Source organism: Euprymna scolopes, chromosome 19 (assembly GCF_053919585.1).
Source record: "Euprymna scolopes isolate OS-2025 chromosome 19, ASM5391958v1, whole genome shotgun sequence".
In the NCBI taxonomy this organism is placed as follows: Eukaryota; Metazoa; Mollusca; class Cephalopoda; order Sepiida; family Sepiolidae; genus Euprymna; species Euprymna scolopes.
The window spans coordinates 82,627,872-82,654,638 of record NC_136500.1 but is presented as its reverse complement, the minus strand read 5'-3'; the positions used below and the strand labels follow the sequence as shown (position 1 = coordinate 82,654,638).

The window sequence follows — 26,767 nt, the reverse complement described above, 5'->3', positions numbered from 1 at the left end:
AGTTTGCTTGAATCATTAATGATAATAAGTATATGGGTATTATTATTAATTCTGAAAGCAATGCTGAACACCGAAATAATGAATGATTATTTGTTTTTCTTCATCTACTCTGTCATTATTCCAGTTTTCTGAATTTCCTTCATTCTTAATAAATACTAACATATATAATTATTCAGCTCAGGTAAGTTGAGAAAGATTAAATTTTAAAATTCAATTTTAGCCAAATTCCAAGGAGGAGATTAATACACTGTCTGAATCTCATTCCTATGTTTATATTTAAAATACAAGACATATTTCTCTCACGTTTCAAAGCATGATCATCACAGCATCCTTATGGTAGGAAGTTTACGTTGATGGTAGTTGGATTCGAGGTTCGTTTGATCTGACTGGTAATACTGTTACGTCATCGATACTGACAAGTGAAATTAAATATATCCTCATGGATATTAAATTTTATATATATATTTATTATAGAGTGTAATAGACAGAGTCTAAATGAGTAAAGTCTCAGTAAAATATATTTAAAAGTGCTGTGCTCTGAGTATTGCAGCTATGATAAGCTCAATAGGTGTAATTACCTAGAGCTATTTAAATAGAAAGGTGTGAAATTATCAATCAAGTTTTCATAGGAGAAAACATAACAAAATCATATAATTTTGTTATGCTTCCTCCTATGAAAACTTGATTGATAATTTCATACCCTCTCTCTCTCTCTCTCTCTCTCTCTCTCTCTCTCTCTATATATATATATATATATATATATATATATATATATATATATATATATATATATATATATATATATATATTCCCAAAACGTCTGGCCTTGATGGAGAGGAGACTATAACTTGCTGCTATGGTTTCAAATGATCTGAAATAACAGCAAAGGGAGACTTGATTCCAAATATTTCTCATATGTTATATCTCCCCTCTTTTGGAAATAGGAAAGGATTATGAATATCTCTAGAATCAAATGAGCCTTATACACTGTAAAATTTACTTTATACTTGAAAACCAAAGAGGGGTGATATAACATATGAGAAATATTTGGAATTGTGTCCCTTTGCTGTTATTTCAGATCATTTGAAATCATAGCAGCAAGTTTTAGTCTCCTCTCCATCAACGTCAGAGGTTTTGGTGAAATATCAGATATTTTGTAATTCATATGCAAAACTAGGAAAACAAATGACTATGATTGAAGTATTAGTAAAGGTGCAATATCTTTCCACCCACAAAAAATCCTTTAAAATTACCACTATTGTAGGTTTTCGAGGGTGCTAAAAACGAAAATAACAGTAAAAATCCCAGGAAATAAGTAGTTTTCAAGATATGAAGAAATTATAAAGTGGAGGATCATTTTTCTATATTAATTTAACGTAAAATGAACATCACTTTATAGCCAAGATAGCCATAAGTGACTGCTCATTTTACATTAAATTAATATATAAAAGTGATCCCCAACTTCTTGAAATAGTAATGTGCGACTTCAAGGGCAAATGTCACATAGCCCACTATTCAGGTCAACAAGCCTTCATTTATTAAATTCTGATCAGTAGTTGCCGAGATTTCGAACTTATAAAATTGCCCACAAAGTGATATATCTATATATGGATATATCTACACTCGTCACCAAATTAAATATTGAAATGCTCATATCTTTGGTTCTATAGGACGAAAATTTACAACCTTTTAGAAGATTATAATACTATTTTATGGTTAAAATTTTGACAATTGGTTAAAAAGAACCTATATTTTCAAACCAATAAAATATGCTCAAATTAGCATTCATTTAGTTTTGCTGTTTTTAAATGAATTTTGATTCGTACTTTTTGCTTGGTTGTCTCCCCTGTTTCCTTGCAGACCAATAATATATAAATTATTTTTTATATCAGAAAATGACTACTTAAATAAATATGCGATGCTGGATCCTATATGGAATTCCTTTTTTCCGACGTTATATTGTCATGCATATTTCTTTCTAAGCAAAAAATTTTCTATTTTTCTTAAGAGTATATGCATAAAAAATTCGATATTGACATAATAATTGATTGTTTCCACTTAACAAAACAGATCTGTAAAACATGCTGAAATTTTGACATGCAGAAAGAATTGTTTGGAAAGAAAAATAAATATTTGGAACTTGGAATGTAGCTATACTGTTATATATGTATATATATATATATATATATATATATATATATATATATGTGTGTGTGTGTGTGTGTGTGTGTGTGTGTGTGTGTGTGTGTGTGTTTAGAGGTACAAAATTTATGAAAACATTTAAACATGATAGGCAGATATCTCTCAAAAGCTCTTCATTTAAAAATTTTGGAATCGAAAACCTTTGAGCCGGCAAGAAGTAGTCGATAAAAGCGTTAAATCTCTTTGGGCAACCTTGATCCCCCACCCATCTTTTTTTTCTCCCACGCAATGCCATCATAATAGTATATCTAATTAAATTGTTTATTTTAATCATTTTGAGAACTTTCAAATTCCCCCAATGCTCTTTATTTTGATCAATAATATTATTTTTCATTGTATGCTATCGATTTTCTCCTGATGAGATTTTTGTTGAAACAGCACTTGAGAGATTTCCGCCTATCATGTTCAAGTATATATATATATATATATATATATATATATATATATATATATATATATATATATATATATATATATATATATATACACTTCTTAGCCACTATGGTGGTCATATATGCTTTTGATTTCCATTTTGAATTCATTATACATTTTGATGTAGAATTGAGTTTAATAATTGATGATAATTTCTGAAATATTTATTAAGACTTTTTTTTTTACCTGGGCAAGTTGTACCAAGACAGAGATCATGTGAGCAATGAACTGGAGGTTCTCCCAACGGACATTTTGAAAAGAAGTTTGATTCCAAACAAAATCTAGAAATTAAAAATATGAAAAATTAAAGTCATGCATACATTTTATGAAAAAAAAAAAAAAAAAAAAAAAAGAAGCAAACAGCATTAAAAACAACGAACAGCTAATCGCTTTATATGATTTAAAGAAATACTAAATATTTGCATTCGGAGGATACATATGATTGTTTTGTTTATCTAAAAAAGTATAATAATTAGACACAATTGCAATTCAGTTATTCTGCTAGTATATATTTCTATCTATCTTAATAAATCCCGAGCAACGTCAGGTTGTCTGCTAGTATATATTTCACTATCTCATTTAATTCTGGGCGACGTCAGGTCTTTACAATGTACTTCCTCCCATGAAGTAACTTCCATTACACATCAGCTCATATCCAATGAAAACTGAAAAAATATTGCACTAACAGCAATACCACACTATTCTATATCAGTATGTTTCGAGTTAATTAACATTTTTAGATATTACAGTTCTGGATGTTTTTAATATGAGTAATTATTGTTTGTATTATCTGGATCCTTTCGACTACTGTTCTTATCTTTAGTGTTATTTGCACAATGTTTCTGTCGATGTAACCTCCAACCTTCTTCACATGTATATCGTCAAACCCGGGAATCTTTCTGTTTAACTCGGGAATCTTCACAGAATTTCAAATGGAATCCTTCAACCGACCAATGAGGACAGCACACTCTCGCTCCATCAGCCATATGGAACAGATATAGGTTTATGGTTCCTAAAATTCACACTAGAGATTTCTACCCAATCATGACTGACAATGCGAGAGCATCCTACCCCCGTTGGTTGAATGAAGAATTCTGTTTAAAATTCTGTGAAGATTCTCCAAGTTCGACAATATACACCTGAAGGTCAGAGGTTACACCAACTGAAACGTTGTTTGAATAAGACTCAAGATGAAAACAGTAGTCCGAAGGATCCAAATAAACAAATGTCAAATCCAAGTTCAGTTGGTATGCCACGTTTCAGTTTGAACTATTAATAAATCTACAAATTTGGGCCCTCTTGCACTTTAAGGAAACAAATGTACGAGGAGGAAAAATGGGACATAAGTCGTATTATACCGGTTGAAAGAATGCTATTTGATTGGATAGCGAAATATTAACGTCATTACTATGAAATATTGATAAAATTTAAAAATTGAAATTATTGTAAAAAAATTTAATAACTAAGTATTTAATAATTAATAGTATAAAAAATAATATTGTAAAAGAATTTAAAAAACTTTTTTAGTTAAGATAGAATTTAAAAATTGAAATTATTGTAAAATAATTTAATAAGTATTTAATAATAGTGTAAAAATAATTAATGTAAAAGAATTTTTAAAGAGTTACAGTCATTTAAGTAACAATTCGATCGCCTATTTACAGTGAACTATTTTACTTTTATTTTAAATTTAAAAAAGTTAATTAGCTCTCCGGTTATTCCTATAAAATATGGATAGAATTTAGCAATTGAAATTATTGCAAAAGAATTTAATTACTAAGTATTTAATAATTATTAGTATAAAAAATAATATTGTGAAATAATTTTTTAAAAGTTAGTCATATTTAAGTAACGCAATTCAATCGCAATTTAACCCTTATCCCTGAGTGGCTTCCGGGCCTTGATAAGTGGTGATCACTGTGTAAAAAAAAAAAAAAAAAAAAAAAATCGCCTATTTATAGTGAATCATTTTACTTTAGTTTAAAAATTAAAAAAAAATTAATTAGATCTCCAAAATATCGAAAATGCCCCTGAAATGCGCTAACAGTTTTTTCACTTTCTTCGTATATATCTCATAGACCTCTTTTTTTAATCATGCGTGTATTTATTTATTTATAAACCAATGAAAACCTTTTGTGCATGCGCTTTCAGGCAGCATCCATAAAAAAAAATATGTTTACGCAGAGTCCACGTTTCCTGTGATGTACAAAAAAAAATCTGTTTTCTAATATTGTCAACTTCAATATCGTTTCTTTTTATCATTTCTAATTATTTTTAAGTTTGTCATTTTATTTATAAAATTATGCGCTAAAAATCATTGTTTAAAAAATTCCTGCATTAATAAACATCATTCATTCAATAAAAAAAAAATCTGTTTTCTAATATTGTCAATTTCAATGTTCCATTTTATTTATAAAATGACGTCAATATTTCGCTATCCAATCAAATGTCATTCTTTCAATCTGTGTAATACGACTTATGTCCCATTTTTCTTTCTCGTACATTTGTTTCCTTAAAGTTTTATGATAAATACATCAAAGCATCTCCAAAAGACTGTCTAAAAAAACAAACAAAAAAAGCAGCTAGACACCACATATAAATTCAATATGGTCACACAGGTAGTCAATATCTGATGTAAATTTTGTCAATATTATCAGTCGCTTTCAGTAGTTATCATAAATTCTTATAATACTTCCTAGGAAAGTCACTTTCCAAAAACATCTCCTTTTTACAAGTGGTAGCACGATATTTACTCATTATTTTCTCCGCTTCCTCTCCTCAACGAGATCGGGAACATTTATACATTTACCAAATGTTTTCACACCAGGGCCGTCTGTGTTTACTTTTTATTCCAATACATTTAACATTAGTTTCTTTCGGCTACAATGCTTAAAATACGGAACTATCCCTTCACAAGTTCCGGAAAATTTCATAGGCTGTTAACATATGTTTAGCAGATTAAGAGAATATCGGATTAAGATAACTTCGAACGGTTTAAAACACCTAATTCGAATTCAACAAGATGGCAGCATCCAGCAAAGCAAACATTCGGATGTTTTCTCAGAATAATGAGGCCATTATTTACCATGCTTAATCTAATACGAATAACAATTCTTCACAATTCTTTAAAGTCATGAGACATTATCCTCATTATTATCATCAATTTAAATTTCGTTTAATTTACTAACATGTGTTAGATGGGTTTAAGAAAATGATATTCCAAACAAAAGGCTTGAGCATTGCTTCATGTTACTAAATATTAGCTTCTAGGCAATACTTCTCAAACTAGGGCGTCCTGGATATGACCTTAAACTATATCCAGTGGTGAGGCCTCAGTTTGCGGGCTTTGGGGAGTGTGGAGCCACCCTTTAATTGCCATTGCTACCAGGTCCACTCTGACCCGGAGTGGTAGTACCTGTTAGGGTCCCAACTATAGGTTAAATAGAAACCGACTTGAAAATAACAAATATATTCTATTAAAAAAATTTTCTTGAAAATCTTTGGATTCGGCATTAAATAACCTGAAAAGGGTTGACATGCCGTAAAACAAAAACAACCAACCAACCAACCAACCATCAAACTAGGGGTGACTCAAAATTCCGCTTGATACAAGTATGCTAGTTATGTATCACTGTCCAGACAATTCGAATTCCCTTTTGATACATACCCAACAGAAGTTGAACTCCATGTTGTGTGACACAGCACAGAACCAGGGAATATTCTGTGTTTTTTATGGAAATTTTTTTTTTCTTTTTAACCCAAAGAGCAGGTGAAGCACTCTTTCATCTTAGTATACAATCACCTAGAGGTTGTGTCCCCATCAACTCATTGGAAAATTTATTACTATAACATAATTATTTGATCTGTACCAGATGGCCCATAAATAATATTGGCAGAAAACATCGGAGACTCATTGACAAAAAATAATTGACTAAGTTGATAGTGACGTCTCTCGGTAGTAGTGATTAAAAAGGAATATTGCTTTTTTCCTCTTCTTTTTTTATTTCTTGCTGTGATTGGAATAGTGGAAGCAATTGAAAAGAATAAATAATTCTTATTATTTGCTCTGGGATTAGATTTACTTTTTAAAGCAATTCACATCTAGATGAACTGCATCTTCCTGGCCAACCCCTGGGGGAGGGTAGAAGAGCCTCAAAAGTAGACGCATGTTCGCTTTAACAGCAAACACTCAAGAGAGAAAATTGATCTTGCTTCTCAGCTACATACACAACTTCTATATTAATTTAACATAAAATGAACATCGACATTATAGCCAAGATGCGAGTGCTCATTTTACGTTAAATTAATATAGAAAAGTGATCCCCCACTTCTTGAAAGAGTAATGTGCGACTTTAAGGGCAAATGCCCTACAGCCCACCTCTAAATGTCCTATAAACTAACCTCTAACTTATCTTCAAATGGGAAATTTCTTTTTCATAATTATTCTTACCTTATATGGAAATTTTCCCTTTTACACTATTTTTATACATTTACATCTAATAGCTGTACATCATCAGTAAAACTTGTAAATGATTATATTTTATTAAACTTTTTCAAGACTTTAGATTTGATGACATATGATATTAATGGGATGCCAGTGAGTTTTTGTAACTCTGCGATTAAATAGTTTGTGATTAGTAATGAAGTGCACGCAATTTTACAGTCCAGTTGACACATCTAAGACTGTATCAGAACTACAGGAAGGACATCACGTCCAATCAGAATCCTTAAGGGTTTAAAGCAGGGTAGTCCTTTCAATACTTCCATTCTGCATCGTTATGGCATTAGTTATTTGGAAAACAGAACAATGTAAGTCTGGTTTTTGAATTGGTGGCCATCTTTTGTCCAATCTAAGCTATACGAATGACGTAGCTGCAATGAATAACTCCAGCTCTGATTTGCAGTTATTTCCGGTTAATCTTGTGAAATACCTATAAGTTGGTTTTTCTGTTAACATAACCAAAACTAAATGTATGGTCAACATCAACAAATCAAACAAGTTTGATAGCTTGTTTGCCTTCAGCACAAGCTGTCTTTATTTATTTATCTAGCGACTGACGAACGGCTGTAAATCACAGAATTGGTTTAGGAAGGATATATGCATCATAGATTTTTACTTTTTGTACAATATGAATTTTGAAGTAGGACAGTTTTGTTTCTTGTGAAGGCGTCCCAGCCTAAGCTGATCCTGTGATTTACAGCTGTTTTCCCATTGTTAGATGAAGACAGCTTGTTTCTAAGGTAAACAGACTCTTAAATTTGTTCGATTTATTGGCTGTTGATGTGAAGATGAGTTTGTTTTCTATCAGTGGCTATACATTTAGTTTTGGGGGTGTTAATAGATAGACCAATTTCTTTTGAGTACTTCACAAGATTGGTTCCAGTAAATAAGAGCTACAAATCTAATATATAAAAATCTATATATCTGTCTGTCTCCATATCTTCAACCTCTATCTCTTCCGAAACTAAAAGTTGCAGAGCAGCGCTAGGGGCCTCAAATGATTGGATTTTATTTTTATTTTTTTAAATAGTTTTTAAGGGATCAAAATTAAAAAAATCGTTATACATTTTGTACATTCATCTTAGTTTATTTTTAATTTTTAATCAGTTCATATGCGTGTCACGTTGCTATGGTGGTAACGTCACCAACTTTGAATGCTACAGTTTTGCTTTCGGTTTCGATTCTAGCTCACAGCATCCAAATACTTTTTTTTTTACTTTGAAATCACGACTCTATAATAACATATACGAAATTTGGACAAATTAAAATATAATATTTAAGCATATTTTATGGCGGGACACCCCCCCCCCCTCAGTTACCTATAGAAAACTACAGGAAGGACATATGCATTAAAGATTTTCACCTTGATTTTGTATGGTATGCATTTAAAAGTAGATCAGTTTTGTTTCTGGCGAAGACGGCCCAACCTAAGCTGATTCAGCTGTTTGGCAATCGTTAGATGAAGACACCCACGGTAAACATGCTTAAATTAGTTAATAAATCTATAAAAAAAAGAACATATGTCTGTGTGTATGTTTATACTTAAAAAAAATAGTCAAGACACCCTTACAAAGCAGGGTTGAAGAGTCGGATGGGTAAAAGTCCGGATACTGACTCCGACTCCTTCGATATCTTCGACTCCCGACTCCTTAACCCCTATGTGGAAATCTATTCCCCAGATCCCTATACCAGCCTCCCACACCTATTTAGAAAGCATTTTATAAATACTTTTCATGTATATAATTTTTTACACTTAGCATTCACTTGTATGATAAAAATACTCACATATACACTTAACCAGCTTTATAGAATAAGTTAAAATAACAAAGGGGTAAAAAATTTACAATGAAATTTTATTATGCTATCAGTTCAAAAGGGAATACAATATTTAGGGATTTCGAAGCCAAACGCTTCTTATCAGAAGGGAGTAAAGAGATATTATACAGAGAAGAATTTTTTTCAAAGATATATTACTTTTATACTTTTATGGAAAGAGGATCAAAGGAAAAACAGGAAAAAACTATAAAAGGGTATATAGTAGCATGGGTTGCTTCTTATTGATAGTATTGTAATTCCAGATCGATCCCAGATTCATCCAATTGCCACATTCTATTTGATTCAGGAACTGGATAACTTTACAATCCGATTGTTATTCGATGTAATCCACAGTGATCCCACTCAATAACAGGATTTTCATTGATCCTGCATGACGTCACAAATAAAACGAAAACAGCTGTCCAGACAGGATTTGCAGTAATCCAATAGACCGAAATATTTTGATGAAGTACAATGTAAAATAATATTTCCAAAAATGAAATCAAAACCATACAAAAACCGCTTAATTGTGCAACTGGTAAAACCAAACAGGAAAATCATGCAAAAAAAAAAAAAAAAAAAAAAAAATGAATTTATTGGACTTAAGGAGTCAAAGTCGGATAAAAAAAAATTCCGACTCCAACTCCTAGTACTCTTAGAAATTCGACTCCGACTCCAGCTAAAACCTCCAACTCCCTCTGATTCCATAACCCTGTTATTAAGTCAGGGTTTTTTTCGTTTTGAATCGGTATAACCTTGGAAAAACAATATCTAGAATTCCAAAACAAAATGATTCATTCTTTGGGGTGAGGGTGGAGGGCAAATGACTATTTATATTATTTAATGTTATGAAGAAGTAAGCACAATTGATAATGTTATGTAAGGGGCGGTAACTGATTTTTTTTTCACAGAGTTACTTCCCTTATGCCGACTTGGTTTATATGTGTGTGCATGTCTATAGAGAGGAATGGGCTGGACAAAGCAGAAAGAAGGAGTGAGAAGGAAAATAGATGATAAAAGTTATGTTTACTCCTACTAGTTAAAAATAAGAATGAGATTAAACTTACCTTTCATCGGAACTTGGCGGAACCCATAATTTTCCAAATTCTTCCTCAAAGGGTTGAGGGTTCGGTTGTCTGTTAAGAGCCATAATAGCAAGCACTTCAGGAATATTCTGTTTGCGATTCAGCCAGTATGTTTTGTACATCCAATTTGGTAACTGTGACACACGCGGACAAAGACGAGGGATCTTGATCAAACTATCGATGGTCTCCAACTGTTCAAGTTTATGCTTAATTGACTGAAACATAACCAGGTGGAATGGACCGTTGAAGTAATAGTTGCAACCGAAACGGTTGTATCCCTCTTTGGTAAATCCGAATATGTCAAAACCTTTCCGATCCAAACCATTTTGGTCAAATCCGAGCTGATTGTAACCATCTGGACCAAAATAATTCTTTTCTTTAGATGTTCCCTGGCTCCGATGCGGTTTGTATGCTGTTTTTCCATCTTTATCCAACCCGTATCTGTTGCGTCCTGTCCGATCAAATCCGTCCGGATCATACCCATCAGAATTGTAAGAGTCAACATAAAATTGATGTCGATCAAATCCCATTGGATCGTAACCACGACGGGAGAACCCACTTCTGTCAAAACCATATTTATTGTAAATGCCGCGTTGATCAATATAGCCTTGGCGGTTAAGACCTTGGACGTTAAATCCATCATGATCATAACCTTCTTTGTCAAAACCATGACGATCAAATCTGTCAGAAGCAAATGTATGCACTTCCGATGTGTTGCAAGGTGAGCCCAAAATTAACTCCACATAATTTACACACATCTGCTTCTTGCAATCCAAGACATCATCCGGCGATGCACGGAATGGTTCCATTGGAATAAACCGAAACTCGTGAGGGAATTTAAGAAGACCTTTCTTATGTCTTCGCTGCCATTCGTTCCAGAGTTTGTCGATGAACGCAGCATGGGAAATAAAAAGCGGGTCGTAAGGGCCAAGGGGCGAATTCATGTGACCTCCAACCCACATTCTAAAGAGATGGGACATGGCTTCCATGTAGGATGAAAAATCTGCAAAAATGGTCTCTTGGATAGCCAAATAAGTATGGACAGCATCAGGAAGATTAACAGAGGTATTAAACCGTCTTCGAAGACAAGGAAACCAGAATGGTGGATAAAATTCTTTGAAAGGATGATATCGGACACATTCAGTTAATTTGTCACCATTTCCCCCAAAGAAGCTATTTGACCAAACTACAGATTTCTCCATTGATCCGGAATCCACTGTCCAATCATAATATGGTATGGTCACATCACATTCGATATCTTGCATAGCCTTTTCAACCATAAACAAGAAATACCGATGCCAAGGCAAAAACAAGGGACTACCCAAAGCTTGAGGTAAATGGCGTGAATACATCTGAGCAAACTGAAACCAAACTGATGGTTTACCTGGAACCGTTTGTTCCTGTAATTTCCTGATAACATTATGATATCGCTCCAGTTCTTCAGTGGTCAGGTCTCTTATTTCTTTGCGTTGGACAAATTTTTGGCAAATACCTCGTGCTGGAACTCCACCCAGCTGACAACGGAATTCTTCGCAGCCAACATTGAACTTCTGGTTGATTTTGTAAAGCTTATTACTGAACCAGCAACCGCATCCTGAGTTGCAGGGAGAATCTTCGCAGGTTTCTCCAGGAGAGAAACGGATCACCTGTACGTCTTCTTCAATTTCAAGCCGCTCACACTGGGACAATGTCGTCTGCTGACAACTGTATTTGAAGCCAGCATGCCGGCCATAATAATCCAATCCTTCTCGATTGACGCCTTCACAGTTGTAACCTGCCCTAGTAAACAAGTGAAAATATTATATATATAAAGAAGAAAAAAAAATATTCATGTATCATATGTTTTAAATATACAGGTTTATAGAAGTTGAGACAAGTAAACGTATAACATTATTTCTAAGAATTCCAAAATCAATGACAAACATTTCTAAGAGAATTAGGAATTTAAAAAAAATTTACTCATTAATCTCAATATGTCTCCTCGGCACCTTTTGTCAAAAAGATCATAAATAGAAGTAAAGCAACATCGAGCCTGGCCAATACTAGATGGGTGACCATTTGGGAAGGCGAGGCACTGTATGTACAGTGAGGTAAAATACCAGGTTGGAAAACTGGCGCGGTCTATCCTTCTCTCAAGGATAGGTGGGCCTCTCTTAAGCCGTGGTTGGCAACCCATCTAGTGATAGTGTCACAATAAAAAATACCTTTGATAGTTCTAGCAAAGTATCAAGTATTCAGCTACGGACAAGATTTGAATTACACTACAAACTTCTGTTGTGAGTTCAATCTCAGTTGTGGCTGCATGTTACGTTTACAGGTAGAAAAAAAACGTATATAAATCTGTACTACTATTATGATTACTATTATTACTAATACTAATAATGATACTAATACTAATAATGATATTACTAATACTAATAATGATACTAATACTAATAATGATATTACTAATACTGATATTACTAATACTAATAATGATACTAATACTGATATTACTAATACTAATAATGATACTAATACTGATATTACTAATACTAATAATGATACTAATACTACTACAGGGTGAAACAATAAATTTGTCACCCTAAAGAAAACATCTCTACAGCTTTATTTTAAAACTTTTATTGAATAAAATTAAATGTAACTTGATTATGTAGTAGAGCTGATATCTATTTAATGTAACTGCCTTCAGCTTCAATCACCGCCTCAATACAGGTCCAGAACTCGAAGTCTGCCTTTTCCACAAGTGCTGGTGGGAGCTCGGTAAATACTTGGTAGATGGCTGCGATCAGGCTGGCTCTGGTGTTGTAGGAGGTCATGTTGGTGATGTTTTCAATATATGACCAAATGAAGTAGTGCAGCGGGTTCAGGTCGGGGGAGGAGGGGGGCAGTGAGAGAAGGGTACAAAGTCGTAGCACTCCTTCTGAAGCCAAGCCTGGGTCTCTTTGAACTTGTAGGCCGGTGCTGAGTCCTGCTGCCACACTAAGGGTCTGCCAGCGGCCACCTGATTGCACCAGGGGATCAGCACACTCTTCAGCACATCCAGATACATTTTGGTGTTGACTTTCAAGCCGACTTCGAAGATGTGAAGTGGCATGATGTGGCCCTCACTTGAAATCAAAGCATAACCGTGGCCGGAAAGGGTCGTCCAATGCATTGAGCTGTGCCTTCAAGCATTGAACCATTTGGATTTGGATTTTGAGAGTGCTGGTAACATTCCTGTTATCATAACTTGGATTGATAGAGAGCATAAGTTGTACAGCAGCGCATCTCTGATCTTTCTCTTTGAACATTGTGTCACTTTCAGACATGATAAAAGGCTCCTATCACTCTTGGGATTTGTACACAACTGGCCAACTAGTAGATGATCTGTAACAAAAAAAAGAAAACCGGTTTTCATCAAACAGAAATAGAATCATGTCTTTTATCGTTCCACCCTGTACTTATACTACTAATAATAAAATGCTATAAATAATGAGAAAATACATATATATATATATTTTTTTTTTACACGGAGGTCATCACTTATCAAGGCCCGGAAGCCACTCAGGGATAAGTGTTATTGCGTGTACAGTAATCAATGGGATAGTATCGCAGTAATCGTTAGTATTGGAGATTTGATAAAGTGTCTTACTTAAGGGGGGCGGTTTATCAGGAATTTGTTTATGTTGGACTTGAAGACATCCAAGTTGTAGTCAGGTGGGAAACAGGTAAACGGAAGAGAGTTCCACAGTCGTGCACTTCTAAGAAAGAAGCTTTTCTCATGGAATCTACGCTTTGATTTAGGCACAGATAAGGAGTGGAGAAAATTAATGACAGTGGTTTCAGCTAGACGGGTGTTTATCGTGAAAAATTGGCAAGGGAGGACCAGAGATTAGAGCTCAGAGAACCCCAAAGTTCAAAATTAGGGAGTAAGTAAATATTGGTAAAAATAATTTTAATGATAATAATGATATTGTAACTACAACCATAATAAGAAAGATATACTTAGTTAGGAAAATAACAGCAAAGGAAACAAATACAAAAGTCACAAAATGCCGTAATACATGAAGATTTATAGAAAAAGCATTTTTGTATGAACAATCAAAATAATGCACATGTGTAAAAAAACAGAAAAACAAAGAAAAACGCACAAAAAACAAACGAAAAATACTGGAGAGACGTAGGACTTTAAATATCAAATTGAAAGGGAGAGATGTAAAGAAAGCGCATATTTTTTAAATTTTATATATATATAAGTTTTCAAAATATATATGACAATTAAGCTACACAGGATTTCTCACGTTTCATTCTGGAAAGAATTTGTCAGGCTATTGCATGGAATTGATATTTCTTCATGTTTTTATATATCCCCCCATGGTACTGGGTTTGCTAATCAGCCAATCAGATTCTTAGTTATTCACACTAACATTTATTGTAGCCAATGAGCGTGTGCACCTGTTTCTTTGTTATATGCATATATATTCCTGAGTTTATATAAAAATATATTTTTAATGTATATATATCCCTTATAATACTGTCAAAATGGTTTAAAATCATAAGCTCAATGAAGTAATGTTTCTGGTTCCAGAACATATCTATTGGTTAGTGTCATTTCCAATGACCAAAGAAAAGAATAAGTCCGTAATCATTATTTTTATTTTTTTTTTATATTTTCCATTTTGGCAAATGCCTATATTTTTCCCTCACCTTATGTATGACATGCAACCCATAATGAAAAAATATTGTTTTTGGTTTATTTGGATGCTCTTCAGAGATGATCAAATATTAATAATTAAAAATATATATATATATACAATATTCCAAAACAAAAATAAAACAAGAAAATTGTTTAAGAAAGCTAATAACGGTAAGTCAAGAACAAAGAACCTCACTTTAAAGATGACAATCAGAGAAAAATTGACCCTTTCCCACCACTAAAAAAATCTGATATACCATGTTGGAAGATTATCAAGTCGCGATCTAAGCTTTGATCTTCACTCTGCCGGTTAAATCTAAGATGGTGGCTTGAGAATTTCCCAATGTGATGTCAAATGTTTTTGGAGGGGGGAGGGAGATGAATGAGGATTTTTCCCTTACTATTATCTTTAAAGTGAGTTTTTTTTTTGTTTTTGACATACCATTCTTATCATCGAGCATGTCTGTTTGTGTACCCTCCCCCCCCCATTATATATATGCACGTATAATTAGGCTTTTATTTTATTACATGTACAGCATAATCACTTTCACAAAGCGGTTCTCATTAGATCACCAAAATTAAAAGACATTAAGCCTGGCCAATAGCAGATGGGTGACCGTTTGGGAAACTAGGTGCTATATCTATTCAGATAAACAGATATGTGTAATATCTAAGGGAAATGAATGCTCCTGCCTTGTGCAGTTCCAGGTCACTCTTAAGCAAGGCGTAAGACTTGTTAGCCCTCCCGTGATATTCTATAGGGTTACCATACAGGGATTAGATGGAGTTGCTCAACAATTCATCTAGGAAAGAGAGGCTCTGTTGAAAAACCAAACCGGACAGACAGAACCCATTCACTCGATACAGAAATCTCCTAGTGATGGTGTCACAAGCAAAAACATCTGCTTCGAATTGTTCGTGCGCCAGCATGAAAGTAATGGAAGCCTCTGTTCAGTCTCAAAAGACAATGTAAGGGTAGTTGCATGTGTAATTGAATCGGCACTGCTTGAGTCCAGTCGCAAAGAGAAGTCCAGGACTGCTGGAAACAATGCCAAAATAAGCGGAGAGCACACACAGCACTTGGAATTCCCAAACGGTCACCCACTTTAATACTGACCAGGCTCAACATTGCTTAATTTTGGTGATCTAGTAGTAGAAGTAATAAGGCTCAGAAAACTGTCATGAGAATGCTCATGTCAGTGCTTAATATGGTCTAACTAGGGATAGCAAAACAAATAATTTTATTATATTCTTTACTATATAAGAATAAAGAGATTAAAACATGTACATAAGATATGATTAAGAAAAAATAATAACTACTATAGTTCAAAAATGAAACGTTTTAAATTAAGATGGCCTTCTTCATAAACTAACGTCTTCTCCATTATATTAGAGTAAGATCATATCTGTGACACTTGGTGTCAGATTTCACTAAAAGTGCTTGAATTTTCGTCAGTGTAAATGATTTCATGCTAAATAGATCTTGTACCACTGCATGTGTTGTGAGAAAGTTGGGGGAGCAAAAGTTTCCATCCGGACACTGTAAGGGAAAGGTGACGTCATAAGTCAGGTGACTTCTATTTTTCTGTGAGCTGAGTGATTCTTTTCAGTGCAAAATTTCGTCCGCATCCAAGCATCCAACTTGTGTCAGCCAGTGACTGTTTAGGTCACTGGGATTCTCAAAAATGATAACAGTTTACAGAGATTGACTTTTCCGGTTGGTTGGTTGGTCATTTTGTTTTATGGCATATCAACCCTTTTTATGGCATATCAACCCCTTTCGGGTTATTCAATGCCATATCAGATCATTTTGGTAAAAGTTTTTATGCTTCAAATTCTTTATATCTTTAAATTTTTAATCATGGTGTTTGATTAGATTGTTTCGTAAAGGAAAATTGTTTTTGTTTTTAGTTTTGCAAAACTCCACGTTTTGAAAAGGGAAAGGAAAAACAATTACAATAACATCAATGTTGGGACCATTTTTTGTCAGGAAGCCAGTATCTTCAGAAAGCCTGATCTGGTAGCACCAGATGACCTAAAAGGTATTACCAATCCGGTTTAAAGAGGATCTGGGAGCAAGAATAAGGAGCAACTCCACATAGCTCCCAAATTGGTACTTCACCATTGGATGTTTTTAAGGCTATATTCAAGACAGTTTAAAGTCCTACTATTTCCTAGCCTAAGTTAATTTATTCATGTTGTCCTGTGGTTTATTTTTAGATAGTTTTTTCCTTTTCCAGAATAACTGACGAAAGAAAAAATAAATTATAGATGGCCGATTCGTAGGCCATTAATTTGTAATCATAATCAGACGAGAATCAAGTCCGGTTGAAGCATGAATTGATTGGTTAATAATTCATATCTAACTCATGAAAAGTTTCCTGAATATCGACGGTAATGTGAAGTATTTACCTGTTGTAGCCTTCTTCATCAAAACCTTCTTCGTTGTAGTCAATTATACCATCAAACTCGCCAACTTTACTGTAACCAGAAATATTGAATCCAAATGGGTCAAAACCATTTCGATCATAACCCAATCGATCATATCCAACACTGTTATAACCATCGGCATCATAACCTGTAACACAATGTATATGAAATTAAAAATGGCCAAATTTTCTTAAGAGATTCCTATTCATTCAATTTGCATGAAAAAATAGATTCTTTTGATAAAGAATGGAGGATCATTTGGAATGTCAATATTAAAAATCATAATAATTAACAAGTGAAAATATTCATAGGGATTTCATATTTAGTCAGTCTTTAATGAAAAATACATTTTTGATAAAGGACGGAGGACTGTTCAAAATATTAAAATTAAAAGTGAAAATATCCATTTTTCATAGGGGTTGCATATGCATTCAGTCTTTATTGAAAAATACATTTTGATAAAGGACAGAGGATTGTTTGAAATATTAACATTAAAAAAACCGGAGCCATTCATTTCAATTGGGGCCAAATGTAATATCGTCCATTTAGAAAGCAATTCTCTACTCAAGTGGTTTTGTTGTCTTTGTTGAAACACTGTTCATCTTGGGCAGCATTACATCTCAAACCATAGTGGTCCATGCATGGCTGTCCTCAGAAGGGTCAAATAAGAGAGCTGACCAATCGTGATTTCACCGTTGATGGCTGACTACCTGTAGATCTGAAAACTCAGCCAAGTCTTCCTGATGTGTATATATATATATATTATCCCTTAATTGGAATTTATTTTTGAGATGAGCATTATATATATTAATTTATTTTTATTTCGGACTATTATTCTCATCTTTGTTAGTTGTTGTTTTTGATCTTTTATTGGATTGAACCGCTATCTTCAGACAATGTTCATCTGGAACTGTAGAGATTCAACGTCTCTATCAACTGCGCCCGTGAATCTCTACAGTTCCAGATGAACATTGTCTGAAGATAGCGGTTTCAATCCCACCCAAAGCGTGCCAGAGGTTAATTGGCCAAAATGTGGTGAGACGACAACAACTACGGATGGCAGTGATGGCTGAGAATGCAGTTAGGAGATTTGAAGTTCCTATCCGTCGCGGTTACCACCTGACGAAGGCCAGAGGAATAGTTGGCCGAAACGTTGTGAATAAACAAAACCAATAAAAGATCAAAAACAACAACTAACAAAGATGAGAATAAAAGTCCGAAATAAAAATAAATTCCTCCTTGATGGTTGTTCAGGTGCTCAGCTGTCCATGAGAGATGTTTCTGAACAAAGAGGAAAGAATTGCTGTTTTCTGGGCCGGAATCTATCCATCTAGCACTTATTGTTGGCTAGTTTTTGATCTTGAAGTTATATTTTATTTGGCTTCTTACATCAAGTGGCTTCATACCTTGTCTGAAGCGATTTCCATAAAAAAAAATGAAGCTTCTTATCTCACCTTGCCAATCATATCCATCTTTCTTAAACCGGTTTATCCCTCGTTCAAGTCCCGTCTTTGTATTGTACTGTTTGTGTTGTTCATTGAAGCCTTTCACATCAAAGCCATACCTAAGAAGAAACAGAGAAAGAAGAAAACAAATGTTAATAACTGAGGAATCTTAAAGATCCCTCGTCCTACCTATAAACAAAAAATACTTTTAGTTGTTTTCTTTTTTTTTTCTGCAAAAAAACAGTCAATTTATTTGAACTTGCTTCTTCTGTTGTTGGTATTTATTTACACAATCACTTTTACTTTTGTTGTTTGTTTTAGAATCAGGTACTCATAAGAGAGATCACATAAAGTTTGCCAACATCCATAGTGAAAATAGTCCTATGGATCCAAAAGGATTTGAACAGGGCATGTCAGTTCATGCTGGGAGTCTTTTCATCTTCGTCACCTTCATTTTAGTTAACTGATTCATTAATTTGTTTTAGGCATATCAACACTTTTGGGAGTTATTTAAATGCTGAAGCATTATCTATTGTAAACGATTCATTGAACATAAGTTGTTATTTTGCATCTGAAGAGGACATTGCTTCCTCTAAGAAAAATCTTGTCTCATTTCCCAAGCGGATAATTTTTATCTCTTGTAGACCCAGCACGTTGTAGCAGAGTATGTCGCAAGGAACATAAATCGGGTCTATTTTTTTTTTTTTTTTTGTAACAACGACATTTATTTTCTCATTGTTTCGGCCCCCGGACAGGGGGTAGATGGATTTGCTCAGCCATAGTGAGGGCAATCCATCTAGGAAAGAGAGGCCCTGTTGAAAAACCAAACAGGACAGACAGAATCCATTGGCCCAGTACAGAAATCTCCTAGTGATGGTGTCACAGACAAAAACACCTGCTTCAAATTGTTCATGCGGCAGCAGGGAAGTAGTGGAAGCCTCCATTCAGTCTCGAAAGACAATGTAAGGGTAGTTGCACATGTAATTGTGAGACACCAACCACACTTCTCTTGAATTGGCACTGTTTGAGTTCAGTGGCAAGGAGAAGTCTAGGATTGCTGGAAACAATGCCAAGATTAAGCTGAGAGCACATACAGCCCCTGGAATTCCCAAACGGTCACCCACTTTAGTACTGACCAGGCTCAACGTTGCTTAATTTTACTAATTCACCTCTCTAATGTACTCTCTCTCCTTTTTATAGGCACTTTTCTTTACCATGACGTTATTTCGTTCACAGCTCAGTATTTGCATATGCACGTCCGCACTGTTACATATGGTTAATTGAACATAAGTTGCTATCTTACATCTGAAGAAGACATTACTTTCTCCACAAAGAATGATGTAAATAAATAAACGGAAGAGGAAAGAAATAATAGGAAGATATTTTATTTATTTTTTTAATGAGTGGTCTAATACAGGGTGGAACGATAAATTTGTCGCTCTAATGAAAACAACACTACAGGTTTATTTTAAAACTTCTATTGAAAAAAATCAATTCGGATAACTTGATTATGTAGTAGAGCTGACATCTATTCTATGTAGTCGCTTCCAGTTTCAATCACTGCCTCGATATGGGTCCGAAACTGAGAGCATGCCTTTTCCACAAGCACCGGCGGGAGCTCGGCGAATATTTGGCAGATGGCGGCGATCAGGCTGGCATTGGTGTTGTAGGAGGTCATGTTGGTGATATTTTCGACGTATGACCAAACGCAGAAGTCCAGCAGGTTCAGGTTGGAGAAGGAGGTGGGGGGCAGTGAGAGAAGGGTACAAAGTCGTAGCATTCCTCCTGAAGCCAAGCCTGGGTCTCTTTGGACTTGTGGGCCAGCAATGAGTCCTGCTCTTACACCCAGGGTCTGCCAGCGCCAAGTTGATTGCATCAAGGGGTCACCACACTCTTCAGCACATCCAGGTACACTTTGGTGTTGACTTTCAAGCTCACTTTGAAGATGAGAGGTGGCATGATGTGGCCCTTACTTGAAACCACACTAAAAACCATAACCGTGGCCGGAAACTTTGCTGAACTGTGCTTTTAAGCATTGAACCATCCTGATTTGCATTTTGAGGGTGCTGGCAATTGTCCTGTTGTCATAACTTGGATCAATAGAGAGCATTAGTTGTATAGTGGCGCATCTCGAATCTCACTTGTTGAATATTGTATGACTTTCAGACATGATAGAAGGCGTCTATTGCTCTTGGGATTTATACACAACTGGCCAACTAGTAGACGGTCTCCTAGAAAAAAAAGAAAACCTGTTTTCATCAAACGGAAATGGAATCATGTCATCTTTTCTAAGGCGACAATTTTATCGTTCCACGATATATAATACTAAAAGTTTGGATGCTTATGTTTGCTTGAAAATAATTACTGGTTATTGCTGATCTATGTATTAGATCGGTGTAACAGTTTTTGCTAATTAAAATTTCATCTTGAAAATGAAAAACTTTGTTTTTGAAAATCTTTATTCATAACAATAGCGACTATTGTTCTCTATAACTTGATTCCATCAGTCAACAAGCTTATAAATGCATCACTTGTAAAATTATTTAGGTTTTGATGAAACCAAGTCATGCTCAATCTTCGCTCATAGCGTTCAACTAATACCATCTAAAATGGTTTTTATTATCTTCAAAATAAGTCCTAATCCGAGGAAGCTAGGTCAGAAGAACATGCAGGACGGGGCAAGATTTTAAATCAAATTCTCCTAGGAGATCTTTGATCAGTTGTGCTATATGAGAACGAGCATTATCATGATGGAAGCAGACTCCCTTTCTGTTGACTAAAAGGTCGTTTTCAAGTCAACCTCGGTGAGAATATTACAGAAAAATATGAATGATGCTTTAATAATCTTAAAGAAAACATAAATTAATCATATTTAAGTGATAGCAATACGCATAAAATAAATTCAATGGCTTACAATGCTACTTGTACAAAGCGGTAAAAACTTTTACACCAAACTGATACTATTAAACGTCTGCAGGCATATATATATTTAAAAAAAAGTTAGTCACATCTGCTGGAGGTATTATTATTATTATCATTTCGTAAGGTTAAATTTGAACATTTTTAAAAAAACAAGTAATGCTGCATCATTTTTTATTAAATGTAAAACCATTCTTTAAATTATCTTTTTGCTAAAACTCTCCAAAGAATTTTGAAATATTTTTTCCTTTAAGAAAAAAAAAATAATACAGCCTCGCATGGTTTCCTAAAATTTTCAAATTTAACCATACGAAAATATATGAAACCTTTAAAAAAATATGACTAACTTCTTCTGCTCAATAATTGCGCTAACCAACGCAAACCTATCGAATCTGACTTTGATGCAACCATCAATGATATCGGACATACATTTTTTTCTTCTCTAGCCTTCCCCTACCCCACAAAATAGCAACAACAACAAAATCTGTCAACTGTCATCTAAGCTTCAACCTCTGTCCCATCGACTAAACCTTGCATCCCTCTACCTCTTTTACAAGTATTTTAATGGTATATGCTCCAACGAACTACCCCCTTCGACGTAAGTACCTCCGACAAACCTTGTACCCCCTTCGACGTAAGTACCTCCGACAAACCCGACAAGCAGCAAAATCTCACCCCTACACATTAGAAATCTCCAGATGCCAGAAAGCCTTCTACTCTGATAGTTTCTTCCCCAGAACTGCTAGACTTTGAAATTCCCTTCCGGGTTCGTGCTTCCCTCACTGTACTGACATGCAGAAGTTTAAGTGTAATGACATCTTGCTGCTCAACTCCCGACATAGTATCCATGCAACGTATGTTCCTGGTAGTACTACATTAAAGTAGCACTGTGCCTTGTTTGAGGTGAAAATGCAAAGAGGAAAAAACTTCTTTTTTTTTTAAATATGACAAAATAAAAAAGTCTTTTTTGGTAAGGGTAGACGCCATTGAAAGTCTCATAAAAATAATAAATAAAAAAAAAATAAAAAATAAATAATAATTTAAAAAATGACGTTTCACTTTAAAAAAAATTATGCAGCATTGTTTGTTTCTTTTTAAATTTTCAAATTTAACTTTTAGGCATGTATACTTTTTTTTTTTTTTAAAAGTAGTAGCAGGTGTAACGTGCAATTTCCAAATATTTAATAATATATATAACACATACTGAACCAACAGATCATGGGAAGTCGAGTAATCTTAAAAATTAGCATTAAAAATCCTCAACATGGATTGTACTGATTGTGTCACAGGTAAAATTAATCATCACTACGAACGTACAAAAATGTTCTATCTTACCTGTCGAACCCATCCGGTCCATAACCATAAACATATTGCGGCGTTCGTTGTTTTCGATAGCAACAAGCACCAATTAGGCATCTATCTTGGCAGTCTTTGCGGGTATCAAACAGATTTCCATTTCCAGAACAACCGGTGTAGTTAAACTCGATACATTTTGAGAGTTTGAAGTCAAAATGCCATCGGCTAATATTCAGTCGGCAATTACCTGGAGAGACAAAAAAAGTCAAAAGAGTATTAAGACTTTTTTTTTTATTTTCTGCACCCTCGCTCTCACAAATGTGATGTTGCTAGTCTCACTCTTTTTCGTGATGGGACGATTCAAACATTTTTTTCCCAATTCCGATATAATTACTGATTCCAATACAATTACCAATTCTGGGGCAGGATAAGCTGCTAGAAGCAGCTTATCCTGCCTTGACAAAGTTCAAAATAGACTTTGTAGCTTAGTGGGAGATGCCCTTTTCTCTTCCCTGCAACCTCTTTCACACAGAAGAGACGTTGCGAGCCTGTCTCTGCTGTTATTTTCATGGCAAGTGCCAGCTGAGCTTCAATCTATGGTCCTCCCCCCTCGCCAAACTTTCACGAAAAACACTCGTCTAGCCAAAACCACTATCAATAATTTCCCACACTCTTTATCTGTGTCTAAACCTAAATGTTGATTACATAAACAAAGCTTCTTTCTCACTGCACGCCTGTGGAACTCTCTTCCAATTGCCTGCTTTCCAGCTGACTACAATCTGATTGTTTTCAAGTTCAACGTAAACAAGTTTTTTTTTTTTTTTTTTTTTTTACAAGGGTGTCACCACTTATCAAGGCCCAAAGGCCACTCGAGGATAAGGGTTAATAGGTATACATTAGTCATTGTGATTTTAGCATAGTAAACAGTGGGAATTTTGTAACTTGGATGAACCGTCCTCCTAAGTAATCCAATTTACAAAATTCCCACTACTTATGTTTACTATGCTATAATCACATTGACTAATGTATACCCATTAACCCTTATCCTCGAGTGGCCTCCGGACCTTGATAAGTGGTGATTCCTGTGTAAAAAAAAACATTTAGCTATAGAGTTGTTGCATTTCATTTTTTAAAATAAATGTTTAAATTACTAGAAAAACCATGTAATATATGAATATATTTTTTAAATATAAAAATACACTTGTTGATTTATAGAGTTTAGTTTTACTGGTAGTATAAAATTAATAAATATTTATCATTTTATTATTAGTACCAGGAATGGTAAATTAAGTTTTGAACAAACAAACTAACAAACAAAAAATAATAATAATTGGCGGTATTTCTTCCAAGCAAATAATACAAGAGTCAGTCATTATCGATCTCCTATGTTCACGTTGATCCTGCAATTCATTTCAGTCAGTTCACAATTGTATTTATCTTCTTTTTTTTCTTTTTAAATAGGCGCAGGGAGGGGGGTCCACTCAAGGATAAATGTTAAAAGGATTACTAGTAGGACGTTGGACATCGTCATCAGAGAATTGAAAACAAAGGGCAGAATAGGCAGGGAATTACTTAAGAGGATTTGATTTTCAAAGAGAACAGCTTGACAAGCATTTGTTTACATTAGACTTGAAGACGACCATGCTATAGTCTGTTGAGAAACAAACTTGTGGTATCTTGTTTCACTTATAAGATGTTCTAGGGCATAAATATTGCCTGTGTTAACGCTGTTTGTTTTTTTTTAGTACAGAGAGAAAGCGAGAGAAAGGAAAGTTCTTTACTGTGGTTGCAGGCAGACGAGTTCTTGCTGTGATTGTTTTACAGGAGAAGGACCAGTGATTAGAGCTCAGTCGATCACTTACTATGAGCATAATGATACGGTGGAGAGAGGCTAGCAACATCGATTCAGCGTCCACTAGATTGTGAAGTCAGTTCTGTACTCTTGTCAAGACAAGAAAGGGTGCGCCATAGGGAAGCAATTCAACCGGTGTTGTCATTGGCACCATGCATGAAAGCGAACACATCTTACCTGTTTGTAGAGGTAAAGAACAGACATCAGTCGATTTGTATTGGCAGTTTTTCCCTTCATAACCGGGAGGACAACGACAAGAGACCATCCATTTTTGATTGGGCCATTCTGATTGGATACAGGTACCACCATGTTGGCAAGGATTTGGTTCACAGTAATCTAAATAAAGAACATTCGCAACTTCAACAAAAGAAATTATTTTCAAAAAATGCTTTTTTTAAACAAGGAAGCAAATATATTTATTACTAGCGGGAAGCGCACGGCCTGGTCGGGTCATAAAATAAACTTAAATATATTTTAATCCATGCAGATTTCGTATTTATTATTACAGAGCCAATTTTCCATTGAATATTATATTGTGCATAATATATAATAATGATTTCAAAAGTAAAAAAAAAAAAAATAACTTAGGTGTAATAAGTTAGAAACGAAGCCAAAACATTTAGCGCTCCAGCCACATTCCCTATCGTTTGAGCTATTGACAGATAGATCAGAAAGATTTAAAATTCAACCACTTCAAGCCATTATTGAATCTGCGCACGCGCAGAAATAATAGAAACTTGAAATGAACATTTTGCATTTCAACTTGCCGACATTTCTATATACGTTATTCATCTATCCGAACAAAGATTTTATTCATTATAAACCATCCTTGGTGTGTGATTACTAGTTCCTGTTAGTTTCAGTGTTATATGACCAGTAGTTTAAGAGTTTAACAGTTAAATATTTTCACACCGATACATACATACATACATACATACATACATACATCTACTTTTTTATTTATATAGATAAAAAATAATGTTTTACATTTATTTAAATACTAGCATGGGTGCCCGGCGTTGCCCGGGTGGTTGAAACCCCCTTCCCCCCCAAAAAAAACGTAATTTTTAAAACTTTTACCCCTATTATGACCCCTTAAAATTTTGGGCTCAAATCAAGTTATTAAGTTAGATCCATGTCCAAGGAACCAATATCTAAAATGTCAAGTGTTTGGACCCAAAATCGGCGGAGGAGTTTGGTAGAGTTCTCAAAGGTCAAATCGTTGAACTTTGACCCCTTAACAGCCAAATTTCTGGCCGAAACCCGATCACATCGATTTTTCCAAATCTCAGTACCCTGTATATCAAATTTCGAGTCTGTAGACTAAAAATTGACAGAGTTATTGCGTAGGGAAATGTACACACACACACACACACGTTCACTTTTATAGATATATATATAAACTATTATAAATAAATAAAAATAAAGTTTAAACTTTAATTTTTTTTAAAAAATTTCTCTGATGATTGATATTTTATTATCCGAAATTAACACGAAAAAAAGTCAAGACAAAAAATAATAATAATAATGATTTTTAATCAAACACATTTGCATCTTAGACATGGTTCCAAAGACATTTTGTCTATTTATTCAAAATTTAAAGAACCTTTGCCAATTAATTTCAAAAATACATATCCAAGAAACAGAAGTTAGTTTAGTGAGAAAATATAAAAGTATGAGAATGGTGAGGAGGGGGGGCTTTTTTTAATACATAGTCCGGCGGCGGCGTCATATGTCACGGTGGGCGCGGCAACTGAACTGTCCACTTTTTTTTCATTTTGTTTTCCTCATAGTGTTATAGATTCGAGCCTACCTGCTAACCACTTTTTTCTTTCTTTTTGCGCTCGCACGGATACTCGCTGCTATTTACATTTTTTTAGGGGGTGGGTTAATTTTTATTTTGTTTGAAACAGTTTTTTTATGGCTTCATTGCTCAATAAATCCTCTCCACACCCGGGCTCGTTAAATTTAATTCATAAAACATATTTCAAATGTCTTCAAAATAGTTTTGAACATATACTTCCATTTTCACGTAATGTTCAAGTTCGAGTTGAAGAATTTCAAACTTCGGACCATTACATTGTGATGTGGATTACTCAAAATACAGTTTGG

General features: G+C 34.4%; 1 protein-coding gene across 4 annotated transcripts in view; it reads right to left on the bottom strand.

Annotated features, from left to right (window-relative positions):
- LOC145239792 (uncharacterized) overlaps window positions 1-26,767 on the bottom strand; it is a 364,141-nt gene that overhangs the window by 182,431 nt on the left and 154,943 nt on the right. For all 4 annotated transcript variants that reach the window (XM_080103293.1, XM_080103291.1, XM_080103294.1 and 1 more), the window contains exons 15-20: window positions 24,833-24,991; window positions 22,843-23,050; window positions 18,598-18,707; window positions 17,126-17,291; window positions 10,018-11,814; window positions 2,821-2,915 (exon numbers count right to left, since the gene is read on the bottom strand). In XM_080103293.1, the coding sequence (XP_079959419.1) occupies window positions 2,821-2,915; window positions 10,018-11,814; window positions 17,126-17,291; window positions 18,598-18,707; window positions 22,843-23,050; window positions 24,833-24,991 (2,535 nt within the window). The remainder of the gene's footprint in view (window positions 1-2,820; window positions 2,916-10,017; window positions 11,815-17,125; window positions 17,292-18,597; window positions 18,708-22,842; window positions 23,051-24,832; window positions 24,992-26,767) is intronic.